The 16,189-nt window shown below is 37.6% G+C and overlaps 1 protein-coding gene across 4 annotated transcripts in view; it reads right to left on the bottom strand.

The window, feature by feature from the left end:
- Positions 1-12,433: 12,433 nt before the first annotated feature.
- The window catches only part of SNCAIP (synuclein alpha interacting protein), an 86,833-nt gene continuing 83,077 nt past the window's right edge, over positions 12,434-16,189 (bottom strand). For all 4 annotated transcript variants that reach the window (XM_021546229.3, XM_021546231.3, XM_085567636.1 and 1 more), the window contains one exon: positions 12,434-12,994. In XM_021546229.3, coding sequence (XP_021401904.2) covers positions 12,910-12,994 — 85 coding nt within the window. In that variant the 3' untranslated portion in view covers positions 12,434-12,909. The remainder of the gene's footprint in view (positions 12,995-16,189) is intronic.

The following is a 16,189-nucleotide window of genomic DNA, read 5'->3' as shown; positions in this document are numbered from 1 at the left end:
TAAGCTTTGTTAAACCCTGTATTGCTTACTTGCCCAACAAATACACAGGTCTCATTTACCTTTTACAGTAACCAAAACTGAAATTATTGATTACCTGTTTCCTTCAAAACATGGTGTTAAACAGCTTCACTTCCAAACCAGAGAAACTGCACACAGCAGAAAATCCCCCAGAAAATGTAAAAAGGTCAGTGGTGCATTTAATGACATGAGTGCTTATGAAGCCACATAATTCATCATTTGTTACTGCAGAACATGTTCCTAGGGAGATTAACATTTGCCAATAAATATACCATATGCTGGATTCTGCATGAAAATTTTTTTAAAGCTACTTTACTAAGTCATTATGGATCTCCCATGACAACTATGACTAAAATGGGCCAAACCCACCAGGGTTCCCTAGACCAGTGAAGGATGTAGGTTAAGGGATGAAGTCATGTCTCATTCGTGTACCAATTCTTCAGTGAGACGTTTACAATTAAATAGTTTGGTTGTGACTTGTCTTTTGGGCAGAACTATTACTCCTCTGTGAGGTTGTGGACTTAACCCTTCCTTCTCTCCACAAGAAGAATGGAGAAAGATCACAGACAAAAGTAAAGTAGAATTTGAACAGCTATTAGTGTCTGATGAGGTTTAGATTCCAACAAGAATTGTGGATATTGAAGAAAGGCTATTAGTAGTTTCCTATTACAATTAAATTGTAACTTATTTTCTAAGTCAAAGGACCAAATGAAAGAAGTAAAACTAGTTTTTGGAAGTTGGTCTCTCACAAGAAGCTCTTATATGTTCCACTTTCATGCTGTCATGGTCCTTCCTTAGTAAAGTTGCCTGAAACTGCAGAGAGCGAAAATGGGCTTTCCAGCAACTGCATCAGGAAGCTCCATTAGACAGACACAGGCACGAGCTCACTCATAGTCTATAGCTGCTTGTACCAACCAGCTGAGAAAAATCCTTTTGCAGATGGTGAAAAAGCATCAAATTTCTTCTTTGGATCTCAGCTATCTTCCTGACTTGTGCCAAAATAGTTAATATTTCCGTTGCCTCCTGTCAGCCTCTCCTGTGTTACACTCTGCCAGTAAATGAAATATGGCTCTTTAAAACACACAACCTGCCTTTGTGCGTGTGCAGACTCAAGTACTCACACAAAACATATTTGCTTTTGACGTAAAAACACTATATATATATATATACCCCACACTGCATGTGCTGAACTAGAACCTAAATCATGTCACTGGAGGAAAATTCTTTGAAGAATTAAGTACGACTAGGGGCAGGTTCACAGCATGTGAGAAACTCTAAAGATCTCTGGAGATGAAAGACAGTACTTAATTTTAAACACTGGGAAAAATTCCCAGTATAGCTGGAAATTAATGACAATATTCCCAAGAAACTTCATTAGAAGGAGTATTTGGCTCATGTGACGTAGTACAGATGTTTAAATTTTGTCATGATGGATACTGTGTAAATGACTAAATAAAGGAGGAAAAGACACGATGAAATAAAAACAATAATAGTATGTATTTTATAAAATTATCTTAAAATGGATGCTCAAAATAGATGTAACTCTAGGCTTTTGCTTTTGTGTAAAAGTCTTTCCCCCATTTTAAGTTTCCATTTGAATGAACAAAGAGATTTCCTAAAGCAAACCATGCACTAGGCAGAGTAAATTCGAGCTCAGACAATATTCATATAAGTGCATGTCGTGCCTGTAGAAGTATATATGGTTTCTTTTCTCTGGCCACTATAGAATTCATTCTATTGAGAACCAGCACAAACTTGATATATCTGAGAGGAAACAGAACAAGAGAACAGTATGTGTCTGCTTATCTGTTTCAGCTTATTTTTAAATGTGAAAAACTTTCAGTAAAGCCAAACACCAGCAATTAACGATCAGGTAATCCTTTTGGCCTGACTGATCAAGAAATGGTATTATTTCAGTGCTACAAATGAAATGGTTCATAGAACTGGCAAATGGGATACTTTTTCCACACTAAATTTAAAACAGTTGCAATAGCCAAAATTAGCCAAGGTAATAGCCATATATGAAGGTGCTATTTTGAACAGAAAAAATGAGCTATCTGATTAAAAAATATATATTTTTACCTTTCTGTGTTTTGGAAGCTTCAGTGTCTTTCCTTCTTCTCCCCTATTCTTCAAATAACTTTTCATACCACTGTGTTTGAACAGTAAAAGCTGTTTGTACCTGGTAGCTTAAAATGAGTGCTGTGTAAGCAATTCATTCCTCCTGCAATCATGGGTGGTGCCCAGAAGAAATGACAGATTTTCTGTGTGTATTTTGAGAGACTTGAGAGTCCACATTATCCTGACCATTACAGAATGGTTTTGCTCCAACACATGTCAGGGAAATGACACTGAATGGGCTTTCAGGGAAAAACTGTCTGACAGCCCAACTACTTACAAATCATTAAGTTGCCAGTTTTTTCTTTCCTATCAATAAAGTAAGATAGAAAGCAGAATGAAGTAATTTAGCCACATAGACAGTTAGCACATGCAAGTTCTTGAGAGCAGAGGATGTTGATTAGCTATGGGACCTATGAGAAGCCATCTTATCCAGGTAATTATGAGGCCTCTGAGACCTGCTGGTCTATTGCCTGGAGCAGTACTATGATTTTTGGCTGCTAGATTTTTTCCAACAGTTCTTGCTAGAGCCACTGTAGACTTTTAAATCATTATTTTGGCTGATGAAACAGTAAAGGCTTGAGTTCATCATCCGCAGGATGAACTCACTGCTCTGCAGGTATCAGGCAGAGATCATCTCTGCTCTCTTTTCAGCCTTGTTGTAACACAGGTTAACTACAAGAAATGTGACTATAAAAGAGAATGTACTTCTCAGTATTCTCACCACCAAAATTTACAACATATTAAGAAATTTTGAAATAATTAAATAGCATTGTAGACATGTCCTTTTTTAACAACAACAGGTTCCCTCTGGTGAAGATGGGGTCTCAAATACCCCTATACCCCTTTTGTTCTTTCTTAACAAGGCAGCACCCCCAAAAAGCACACATGCACAAGCTTCTGTGCTGATTTTGTGAAACCATTTGTGTTTACATATGTATTTCATTAATTTAGAATAAAACAAAATGATTACTAGTAAGTCTGCCTATAGTCAGAAATATTTTGTCCTGTGGTGGTATGAAGTTAGTTATCTGTCTCCTGTCATATACAGGTCTGCCTAAAAGAAAACAGAGCAAAGCAGTGAAGTCTCATTATTATTCGTATCTGTCACTATTTTGGAAACTTATGTAATTTCATACTACCTTCATACTACCTTTACCTTAAGCATTGTTTGCCACTTTCAGCACTATCTCAGAATGTTACAGGCTCTGTCTCCCTCTGGTGATCAGCGAGGCCACAGGGCAGCCAGCATCCCCATGATGCGTTTCTGTGGTCTACACATAGGACACTGTTCATTTGCCACTCAAAATACAAATGATTGCATGCCAACAATATCTGCATTCTTACCCATGTCTTCTATTTTAACAACTTGGTCCCTGCATTTTGCCAAGTTTGTTGAAAAATGTTCCTGTAATACTTTAGTGCCTGAAGCTAGAGAAAATGTTAGAGTTATTCTTTAAAACCTGGAGCATGCTGCACTCAGTGTTGCATAAAAAAAGCATCTGGAATACAGAAAATAATATTCTGAGTATATTTATTAATTGGATAATTATACCACTGACATATGATTTTGCAGTTACTGTTTAAAATATAATTCCAATACAAATGGTTTGAACTTGTTTTCTAAAAAGTTTGCATGTAAAATCTTTCCAAGCCATGTTGAACCAAGTTATAAATATATCATTAGGAGAATTGTGGCTCCTAAAGAGACTTTAATGTGAAATAGTTCTTAAAGAGCGCTGTATTGCCTTGCACAATGTACTTTCAGTTCTTTGAAGTTGCTGTTATTCTGAATAGGCAGTGCTTGACTGACATATGTTCTGCTCCATAAATCTAGATGAAGATCATAAAATGCCAGAGAAAACCTGTTAGTTTAACAGTAGCTGCCAAGTTATATTTTGTGTTATACCTATGTGACATCCTAAATTCTTCTGATGTGTAACTATACATTTACATATAAATATACATATAAGTGTATAGCTATACACATCCACCCACATACTTAGAGGACAAGGGTAGAAATAAAAAACCCATCTCTGTAGAAATGTATTTCTCCTGTTTCTAGAATTCTGTGCTCTCCTTACTGTCAGAAAAAACTCATTCTCTTCCCCTATCTGATTTAATAGTCAGTAAGATGGTACCTTCAAACTGCTTCAAAAGGTGCGGTTAGAGGAGAAGCATGAGGGGCCTCTTGACTGCCAAGCACTTTTCTGAGAGGCAGCAATGGAAATCTCCATGTGGCTTAGCTACTTCAATTTTAACCAACACCAAACTCTCTTTTCCTTAGTCTCTGCTGGATATGGTCCAGTCTTTGTTTTAAAAGCTGCTCAGAACAGGTAACAAACAAACAGCATCTGGTCTAAAATGTTCATGTGGAAGTGTAAGTCTCTCCTGTCTTTCAGGAGAAGGTTTGAAATAGGCATTGAAATGGCTCCCAAATGCCTACTATTTGTCATGTGGCAAATTTCTATACCCAGCAAAACCAGAGGACTTTCACAAACACAACCACAAAGTAAATTGAAGCATACATATGGATTTGATGTCCAGATGAGTATTTTGTGTTTTTAACACTGCTTAATGAAATATGTGCCTATTTAATGTTTTTTTTTTAAGTATATCAAAAGCAAATTAAGAGAATGCCTGAGGTTTTTAACTGCTATGGCATAAAAAGGATTTTCTCCTTGTTTCAGCCTGTTCATATAAATACAGCAAAGACTTTCAATGTGAATATCTACAATGGGATTTATTTGTGGTAATCTTTGTTTTTTGTTTCTTTTAATGCTTTGAAGTACGCTTTAAAGCACTTACCTTCAGTATCAAAAGGTTTGTGAAGACATACTGCTATTCTACCAAAAACTGGCAAAAATCATCCTCAGTGCTGACACTGGATGTCACTGGATGGCAATTTTCTACCACAGAATTAGAATTGCTGATGAATATGTTTGTTTTCTACTCCATACTGTAGAGGGAAAACAGCTTCATAAAAGTCACCGAGGAGAGTATGCCCAGGAACTTATCAGGCAAACACATTCAAGACACTGAGACATCATCGTGACTTTTAGGTGACACCATCAGCACTTTTGCCACAGTGCTGTTTGTAATATTTTAAAAGCAATGCATGTAAATTTATTTCTTGCTAATGCATTCCCAGTAGATCCCAAAATTATAGACTATAGATTTTGAGGATATTTCTTTTTTTCTGTTAGGATTTTAGGAAATCCAAAGACAACTGTGATCTGTAACATCATCTGTAAGGGGTATGCAAAGGATTTTCTCAGTATTAGGTGTCTCAGAAAGTACTCCCCGCAAATGCAGCTGCCTCAGACATGTTTTTGGGATTTAAATCTTCAAAGAAGAAGTTTATTGTCTCCTCTAGATCAACTGTCAGATAACATGCTTCAGGAAATAAAAGAATTGGCTGATTTATTTACTTTTTTACTTGGGTAAATAAAGGACCTGGAATAACACAGATCTAATCAGCATCCTATTGTGATTGCCAAGTGAGTTCCTCTTGAGCAACATCAGTGAATTATCCCCTGACACATCAGGAAACAGTGTGCAATGCAGCATGTGAGCGCACTGCAGCATGAGGTACCCAAGACATAGTACCTGTGGCAGGTTCAACCAGTGACATGTTACAAACCATTCCTTCTGAAAAACATGAAAAAACTGTGAACAGCCTGTTTTCACATGCACTTTTATGGTGCAGCTCTTTTCTGCACAGGCCTTGCTCCCATTGCTAGGAAAGCAGTTTGTAGAGCACCAGCATTTATGTCACTTTGCAGATGTTAGGGCAGTGCAAATCATAATGACTCATAGTGGCTCAGTGAGAGGCTTGAGTACTTCATGAAGCACCTGATGCTGATGATGCAACTCTTCCTCTTTTTTCTCCCAGAATATTCCAATATCAGCAGCAACTCTGCTTTAAAGAGCTCTTCACCAATGTTCCCTTCTAATGCCAAAGAACTTACTCTATCACTGGAATGGCAAAAATTTTCCTGTGCTGCTAGAAGGACTTTTTTTTTTTTGGTATGTCTAAGATGCTTTTTTATACATATGTCCAGTAAGAAAATGACAGGGTCCAAGTTTGAACAACAGGGAAGGGTACTAAGAATGCCAAATACAGGACAGGATTAATCTCAGGACCTCCATTCTCTCATTCCACACTTACTCTTTTAACTCACTTGGGCAGTGGGAACTTCCCTTCACCAAAATTTTAGTTGCTGCTCAAGATTCTTCCCTTTAATTAAAGCTGGACTATTCAATTACTCTTTGTAAGCCATCACAGAATCAAGAGAATGTTTAGGTCTGGAAGGGATCACTAGAGGTCAGCTAGGCCAAGCAACCTGCTCAAGTATGTGTCCCTAGAGCACATTACTCAGGATTGTGTTCAGACATATTTTGAGTATCTCCACAGAGGAGACTCTACAACCTCTCTGAACAGTGTGTTCCAGGGCTCAGTTATCCTCACAGTTAAACTTTCCACATTGTTTGAGGTGGAACTTCCTGTGCTCCAGTTCCTGCACAGTGTCCCTTGTCCTATTGCTTGGCACCACTGGGAAGAGCCTGGTCCATCCTCTAGACATCCTCCCTTCTGATACCCACAGACACAGATAAGAACCCCGCTCAATTGTGTCTTCTCCTGGCTAAATAACTCCCTCAGCCGTTCTTCATATGAGAGGGACTTAGTTCCCTTCTGTAGTCCTCTGCTGGACCCCCTCCAGGAGCTCCACGTCTCTCTTGTGCTGATCCCAGAACTGGACACAGCACTCCAGGTGATGCCTCACCAGGGTCAAGTAGAGGGGCAGGATTACCTCCCTTCACCTCCTGGCAATTCTCTTTGGAATGCAGCCCAGGATTCCATTGGCCTTCTTGGACACATCAGGTCTATTTTCTCCTGTGCCACTACTGCATGTACAGTGAAACATGAGACTCCTGTAAAAAAACCTTTGCTTATAGCTCCTGGTGCCCAGTGAGAACTGGACATTGCACTGAATAAAATCTTTTTTATCTTTTAAGATAAAATCTTAAAATCTTAAAATCTTAAGATAAAATCTTAAAAGACCAGAAGAATATTTCAGAAGCTGTCGCATTTGGGTAGATATTTTCAAGAAAGTTTAAAGTTAAGTCACTCATTTGATTCCTTAGCAAACCTGTAGGTAAATCTTACCTGACCAGTGCTCTCAGAAAATAAATGCCATATCATGGGCCACTTGCAGAATTGTTGGTAGTCTTGATAGCAATATAAAAGTCACAAGGTGTCAAGACCTCACAGATTTTCCTTTGTAGAATCACATTAAAAACCCATTAAAGAACTGCCTGAAAGGGATCTCAGGTCATCCAAGTCCTGCTGCCTCATGGCATTTCTGATGGTTGTTGCTGGCATGTAATTTCTGACAGTCCCTTCTCCCACCTGTTCTTAAAATCGTCTAATTACGACTCTCTCCCATCTTCCCCTTGGCTATTGTTTCCAGTGCTATCATTACTTATGGAAAGTTTTGCTAACACATGACCTCCATATCCTTTGCAACAGTTCTATATTTACTGCTTCTTGTTCTGCCCCTAGTAGACAATGTGCAGACCAGGAAGGAGGGGCATTATTTCAATCCTTTTTAGCAGTGTACTGGTAGACTTAACACTTGGTCTTAACATTTTCATGCATGTACAATCACATAGGTATATGGCCAGGCCACAGATTTTTGAACTGCAAAGCCCCTGAAGTTGTCCCTAAGCTGCAGTTTTTCCATACCCTATTGAAATGTAAGGCTATGTTCATGTCTGAACAGGAAAGAGGGCAAACTCCTTTTGGGCCTTTTCCCTTTACTTCCAGACACACATGATTTTCTTTTCTTGGAGCAGTATTGCCTTCTGGAAAACAGAGATAAAAAGGTAGGTCTGTGCTCTAACAGCATAATGATTTCTTATCATTTCCCAAATACACCCTGAATAATTATTTTCCTTCTTCCTGTGCACTGCTTGCCAGTAAGCACACTGGCAAAACACCTAACTGTTAGAGTGGGAAAGGAAGTGACTTTGCAGCTGTCAAAGAAATGTTCTCCAGGAAACAGATGGCTAGAGCTATTATTTACAGCTGACTATATATGTTAGACAAAAGCCCACACTACAAAATCTGGAGTATCTGGAAAAGTGGTGATGCATTACTCAATGTATGCAAAGAGTGGTTGGTGCTGTGCATGCAACACCCTTCTTTACTTGGAAGAAGTTGTGTGGCATATTAAGAACCTATCTGATTTCTCCTGTCTAAATTCTCTGATACTTGGATGAAAGTTTCATATTGACAAAGTTACATGCTACCTGTTCCATTATAATGAAGTACAAATTAAATGAGTACAAATAGTGAATTGTATGTCTAGTGTATGCAAGAAGGTGATAGGTCAGTGATATTCTACAGAGGCAGAGGATGAACTGCTGGTAATCCCCGGCCTAGGCTTCTACACTTGGGCATACAGTGCTCACCGTAGTTCTATGTCTGAAAGATATTTTGGTTGCAGGGCATGTGCTGTACTTCTCCTGTAAAACTGCTTGCTTACTTCCAACCTCAAAATGCAGAGAAAAAAAAAAGTTATACAAAAGCTAACTAAGTAACAGCCCATACTTGGGCATAGCTGTACAGTGGGAAAGACATTCCGGAACTTATGACAGGAAATGAAATATATTTTGAGAAATTATTCCTACTATGTCATTGAAAAGCCATTTTATGACAGACAATTAAGCCTTGCAGTTTGATGCTAGAAATGCAGGGACTACTTTTAAAACAAATCTTTCTGTTGATTTTTCCTTAAGTTTTTAAAAGGCTAAGAAATATTTCAAGTGTATGAGGAGGTGAATCTTAGTGTACAGGCAAAGTTGTCTCACCTTTGAGATCCCTTCACTAATCCATTAATTCATACCTGGCATATGATGTGCTAACATTTTTGTGTTAGTTTTGATTGTGTTGCATGATCATATCCTGACATTCCTTGTGATGGCAGGTGATGAAACATGCAACAAATTAGGTCTCAGAGAGCATATTTCTGAGACAGTTACCATCTTGTTACAAATAAGTGGATGTTGGAGTATTTTTTTTACTGTTATGCTGTCAGTCATATTTTGTTATGCAATTGATCTTATGACAATTTGATGTTACAAAAAGGTTTCTGAATGATAATTACAGTAAAGTGAATATTAAATCTAAACTAACTAGTCTCTTTCATTCACTTCATACAACTATGCTGACTATAGTTCATTTATTAATATCTCACTAAACCTATGTAGTTGACCTCTCATCTGGATACTGAAAGGCAGACAAATGGAGTACTATGAAAATGCTGCTCTACTAATGCAGGACAAAGCACAGCCCACCATTCTGCTGATGAAATTAAAGCACCATTCTTGCAGTTTTGATGCTGCATGTGCATCCATATGCTGCTTGTCTCAAATACCAGAACCAAATAGATCAGTCAACCATGAAAAAAATCACAAGGCTCTTAGCAAATTATTTTCATTTTTCAAAAAAGGAGACAGAGATTACCTGAAATTCACTACTGCTCTCTGGCACTCTGTTCATCACCTTTGGTTACAGAACTGCAGGATAAACACTGGGAGGCTTATGGGTGACAGATCATGAAAAGTTATTCTTTGTATCTGTGGTGTCCACAGGTACAGTTTTACTAGGACACACACTGGTTCACTAGCAAATCACTCACTTCTTTGATCAACTTCTGAGTGGATGGAGGAGGATCTTTTATGCAAGAGATGTAATTATAAGGGGTTTATGTTCCTGCTAAAGGCTTTGGATAAGTGATATTTTCTGAAGATATTTGATGGAAATTCCCTGACCTTCTCTTCTGCCTCTGGGAAATGCTTATGCTCTGCTGACAGAAGCTTCACTCATGCCAGAAGGGACATGCTTGGAGGATTATAAACTAAACAGGAGAAGTAACAGAACCTGGATTTTATAACTACTAAAGATACAAATACACAAAGCATGCAGGCATCAGCCAGCTGAAGATCACAGAATTGTAATTTCTCTAAAAGGCACAACATCAGATTGTACCATGTACAGGCTTTGGGGCCCTGGGTAGGAAAGAGACTACAAATAAGGAACAATAGAATCAGCAGTTTATACAACATGAGTTCACCTTAAGCCTTCCAGACACTACTTTCATGCTTACATCAAGCTGGCCTCTCTTCTGCACTAGCTTGTCCCAGCATATCCTTCTGTTGCAATGTGCTCAGGAACCATGGATGCCTTTAACCACAGACCCCAAACATCTCCTGGGGGATCATCACCATATTATCTCATCATATTATCTCACGTAGTAATCTGTATTGTCCTAGGATACTTGCATAATTAGATTCTCCACATGCTGTATAAAAATATACTTTGGAAATACTACATTGCAGAGAGCAGATAACTTTTAAATTCTCAGCCTCTAGAGTAGGCAGTTTCTTACTTCCAGGGTTTGACAATATTTACATTTTCCTCTGCTTCAAAACCTTTCACTGAAATTCAGTTTTATCCCCTGCTTCAGCTATGTATAACAGACTGTGGCAGACTTTACACATCTCCAGTCAGTCAAGATCATTCAGAAGGATTGCTGCTTTTGCCATTGACATGAACATAGTCAACTCTCTTCACATTCCCAAAAATGCAAATTGCCAGTTTGTTTTAAGCCCCTCTACTAGACACAGAATCTCTCCTTTTTAGCTCTCTTTCACCACTCTGGCAATTGCAGCACATGTGTCTCTTCTCATTTTGCTTTCAAATTTTTCATATGCACACAGATGACAGGAGGCCCAGTTAGAGGTATTGCTGTTCCCGACTCACAGATATTTTTAGAGATTTGGTTGTTTCTTTAAACAGATCAGCTAGTGTGTGAAGTTTATCACTTTAGCTAAAAAATCAGAGTGCTGCCAAGTGGTAGATAAGAACTGTGGAAAGAATTTCTGAATTTCATTTCTGCAAGTACAGGCTTTTATTTTTTTATATTGTGTGGTTTTTGTGTATATCTGTGCATATCTTTTTGGTTTGGTTTTGGTTTTTGTTTGGGCTTTTTGTTTGGTTGGTTGGTTTTTGCTTGTTTTTTTATTTGTTCTTCTGATGTCTCAGTTGGCCCTGTATTTATCCAGTAGTACTCTGTGTTTATGCAAGATGCCTGGAGCATTCAGCCATCTTGGTCCATGCAAGACATGTGGCCAAATGTGACATCACCCTGAAGACTGACATAAAGACATTTATCACACCTAATCAAAGGCACCAAAATAGTAAGTAACTATTCCTATAGCTTTACTATCTCAGCTCCCCTGTAGCTGTAGTAAGTAGGAAGGGATTAGCTGATTCTCCTGGCAAATAAGACATATCCAATAGGGAGAATGAATCATAATCAGAAAGTTTCTCTCTCCTCACTGACCATAAATGAAGCCAACTGTCAAGATAAACACAAAAATAAGGCAAGAGAAACTGCACAGAAAACAACTCCATTGTACTTAATCAAAATCCTCATATGCCCACATTTTTTTAGTTACTAGTTTTGCATTTGCAGGAATTTAATTATCACAAGACCATAATTTTTATGTTCCTGCCCACTACTGGGAGGTTGGAAGTCAATAAAGGTCCTGTCCAGCCCAAACCAGTCCATGATTCTATGACTGTCTTTGTGACAAAGAAAAATTTTACTTGGCAAACTTTCTTTGACTTCCCTGTATTCTATTAGAACAGTCAGAAAAACAATTCCTCATGAATTTGAATCTTTCTCAGCAAACTGTAGCAGTCTTCAAATGGAAATAAATCAACATAATCAAAACAAAATAAAGCAAATATATACACACATATTTACTATAAATAAAAGTGACAAGTAAAGACTGCCTAGTAGTCTGCTTTTGGATGTTGTGCTGTAGGATGCATTTGAAGCATGTACTCATAGTTTATCAGAAACAAAGTGAATTAATTCACTTTCTCTGAAAAGTTAAAAGGACATTCAATAAAGTTTTCAATTCAATGACAGCTTTGGAAGAATGTGGATTAGAGTTTCATCAGATTATGCAGTAACTGCAACAAAGCTGAGTACACTGCCAGTGCTTGGCAAGTAGCAGTAATTGGCAACTTAAAACTACATTTGTACTTTTTATTTCTATATGTTTTAAAGCTGATAAAGGACTGCTAAACATTAAAGCAACTATTGACACAACGAATTGACTGAAATCCTGAAACTGGATGTTGTCTAATGAACATCAAAATGAACACTATAAAGAACAAAAAAACCTTACAGCTCAAAAGAAATCTGCACTCAATGTATCCTATTAACAGTATTTATTTCCTTTTTACAAAAAAATAGAAATAACAACAGACGAAACATACTAAAAAAATCCAATGCTTTTGCCTTGATCTCACTGAGGAGCTGCACAGGCAGAGTCCTGGATGAAACGTTGACAGTATATGCTGTTGACAAAGGGAAATAAAGATATATGACAATATATCCATGCAAGACACAAAGTACAAAATGTGTTCCGTGGCCTAACAAACATTTTGGAGATTGCAAGTGTCATAACAATTTTCAAATTGTTACTTCTGCTCACCCATGCCTTTACACAGCACAGCTTACAAACAAGTTACATATACACATATATCATAAAAAAGATTTGTATATGGTCTGATACAAATTAAGGCATCCAAACAGCTGCTGTTTTGCTGGTGAGGGATATGTCTCATATTTGTGTTTCCAGAGGCTATATTTCAGGTATTTCAAACTAAGTGAGACATCATGACATGTTTTAGAGGAAGAATTCCTGCAGCTCTGGCTCTTCAATACTCTTTTGACTGTCAGATTTCTGGATTTTCCAGTTGATGTCATCATGCCTGGAGAAAAAAAGGAGAAAATTACTCAGTGGTAACACTTAAAATATAAATGGGTTGGCAATGTGTTTTTTTACCCTGTTTTGTTCCATTTGAATGTATTCAAATCAGAATTCATCTTTCTCTCTGCGCTTATTTTTCTAGACATATGCTGCACAAAATACTTTTTAATATTGTGGATTTTTTCTAAGTTTTAACTTTAATTCTGAAATCAAACCTGGAAACCAATGGGATGATGAGAAGCTTTTTAAGTCACAGCACTACTGGTGCAGTCTTGTCATGTTCTAGTAATAATGCAAAAAATATTTAAAAATTCCTTGTACTTTAGAGAAAAGTATCACAGTGACAGAAAGATCCACTACAATCAACATTAGACATATCCTATTGGTTTTTTACTCTATCTGTAATAGAATTATCTGTCCCCATCAATAATTATCAAAGAGAAATTAACCTCTCTATCTGTTGCATAGGAGATTTGAATGACAGCTTGCCAATTAGAGTAGAAAAATTAAACACAACATATTTGTAGCACTCATTTTCTTTACTTCATTTCATATGTTCTTGTTCTGAATTGCCAGTATGTTCCCCTTCTCTTAAATTAACTATCCAGCTGATTGTTGACTAAGCATCCAATCCATGGCAATTTTCAAACCAGTTACGAGCCTCACTTTTAGTTTTTACTACTGCAGAGCAAAACTCCTACAATACAATCATGACTAGTTGGTTTGCTGCTGACAGACACTAGTGAGCAAGAGTGCGTATGAGTTGTTTGCCTTTAACTCATGAGCCTGACTCTTGTAAACCAGAATAGCTTTATTTCAGTCTACAATCATCACAAAGAGCCAAATATTCCCAAGAAACTTATACTTAGGATGGTTAGTTAACCTGGTGGTTACTTAAGGGTTTAACAGAAGCTGATCTCATGGTTTTGGGTCCTAATAAGAAGTGCATGAGTGATCATTCTATTTTAAAACCCCCTTTATTAATCTAAATTACAGCTGACACATATCCAAAGCAACAGCAAAAGGCACTGAATTGAGCCAGATGACACTGACTTTGCAGGACTGAGTCTGAGGAGATAAAAGAGAAGCTTAACTCTTTGCCATACCTACAATGTTGGCACTTCATGTGCATTGCTATTATCATAGCATTAACTGTGTATCTTTACTAAAGGATGCTTTAAAAGGCTAAGACTAACCTGCTGCACTGGCTTAGGCTCGCAGTGTTGAAAGAGCCTGTGGGTGAGTTCCCCATGTAGAGGCTCATGAGGCACACCAAAGACCCACTTTGGCAGCTCTACAGTTGCAATGTGACCTCAAATAAGAAAATTTGTAGCTAATGCAGAGATGTCTCTAGGTGACAATACTGAACAGATATGCCTTTTACAACTGTGCCTCCTGACCTGGAGAAAATGTATTACTAATATTGCTAATTAGTGACCAAATTCCTAATTCAATTTCTAACAGATTATAGTGCCTGTATCACCACTAATACACCCTCTCATGCATCAAGCAGTGATGCATGATCACAACAGTTCACAAGAGAACAAATGTAAATCTTCCTCAACAAAGTTAGTTTCACATTCATGTTATACTCTACTAGTATGAATGTTTAGAATTTTGTTGGACATATATATAAGCATTCTTTTTCTGGAGAATATATTTGAAGTTGTAATCTATCCAGTATTAGGCCTAGCACTGGGATACGTATTAGCTTAGATCCATTTGCTATTTTAAAAGCATGCCCATTTTGCTATGAAAGACATCTGATGATGGATTCTGCTAAGTGCTTCACAGTAGGAAGCAATTTTTGCTGATCATAGCTGTACCCAATATAGGTTTCCATATTGATATAGTGAGTCACATAATATTTTAATGCAATGCAGATCTCAGATGATTCAAAGTGTGGGAAAGAACTGTTCATTGGCATACATGTAAGATGGAAAAAATACTACAAGTATTTGCTTGGAGTTGTAATATGCAAAAACGAGCTAATTCTTACAAAGGAGGAAAAAGTATAGCAAACCATCTTGCACATCCAAAATTTCTTCCAAAGCTTTAAGAAAAATAGGGTGCATAAAATTTAAATTTAGCACAAAGAATTTAGCACAGTCTTCTACTATTAAGATGTGCCCAACTTGAAAAAGTATACTACAAAGCCTTAATGCATTTTAGGGTATTTTGAATGAAAACAAAAAAACCAAATGAAAAGAACAGAAGCTGAAGAAAAAGTGCTGGAAACTAGTTGGCAGGAATGCAATCTCACTGAAACTAGATTTTGTATAATGACTTCAGATTTCAGAAAATCCTAATGAAATCCCCTATTATAAGGGTGTAGTGTCACAATGGGCTTGGGACAGTGTTCAGAAATATAACTGTCCAATGTAAAACCTGTTAAGGTTTTAACCACCAAAGACTGTCCTGTTTTCCAAAAAAGTTTTTTTTTTTTTCAAAATAGTTCTGAAATGTAATTACATAGTGTCTCCAGACTATCCAGGGAAAATTCAAACAGTGTCCAGGAGGTTGTAGTGCACACAATGGTGATGTTCTTTTATGACTAAAATGTCGCAACTACTGGTCATCATGCAGTTGAAAAATGACAGACATCCATTTTTCTATTAAAAAAATCATAACATATGCTAAAGGTTATTACAAAGGCTAGCTTAGAAGCTTTGAGAACCTTCAGGTCTGTGTCCTGATTTCTGAAAAGCAATATACAACTTCCATTCTTATGTGATATTTGGAAATCTCATGTCACAGACTTTGGCACATAGTTTGCCCACTTCCTAATTTGTGGGTACTATAAAAGCCTGCTCAAGCCATGCCGTTTGTCCACCCTGCTCCTTGTTTCCTACTCTCTGTTTTTTCAAGTGTCTGTGCTAATGGGGGCAGCTTTAGGACATGGTGCCTGGACCAGCAATGCCTGGAGTGATAGCCAGGAGTTCATGCCCAACCATCACCCTCCCAGCAAGTGACTCCACAGCCCTGCACTGGCAGCCAGCCATTCCCTATCTCTCATTTCTGGGAAAATGACACATTGCCATTCTCACACAAGAGCAGTTATACAAAGCAAGTGACAAATTACAACAACTGCCTACACCTAGGAGATGGCTCTAACATAAGGATGAGATTAATTATTTTGCATTACTCTATGATCTGGACAGGCAACTGGATGTTTTTACTGGAAGCTGCCCACTGA

This window comes from Lonchura striata, chromosome Z (assembly GCF_050655825.1).
Source record: "Lonchura striata isolate lonStrDom1 chromosome Z, ASM5065582v1, whole genome shotgun sequence".
Lineage (NCBI taxonomy): Eukaryota > Metazoa > Chordata > Aves > Passeriformes > Estrildidae > Lonchura > Lonchura striata.
The sequence above is the reverse complement of the archived record's forward strand: the minus strand, read 5'-3'. Positions and strand labels throughout refer to the sequence as shown.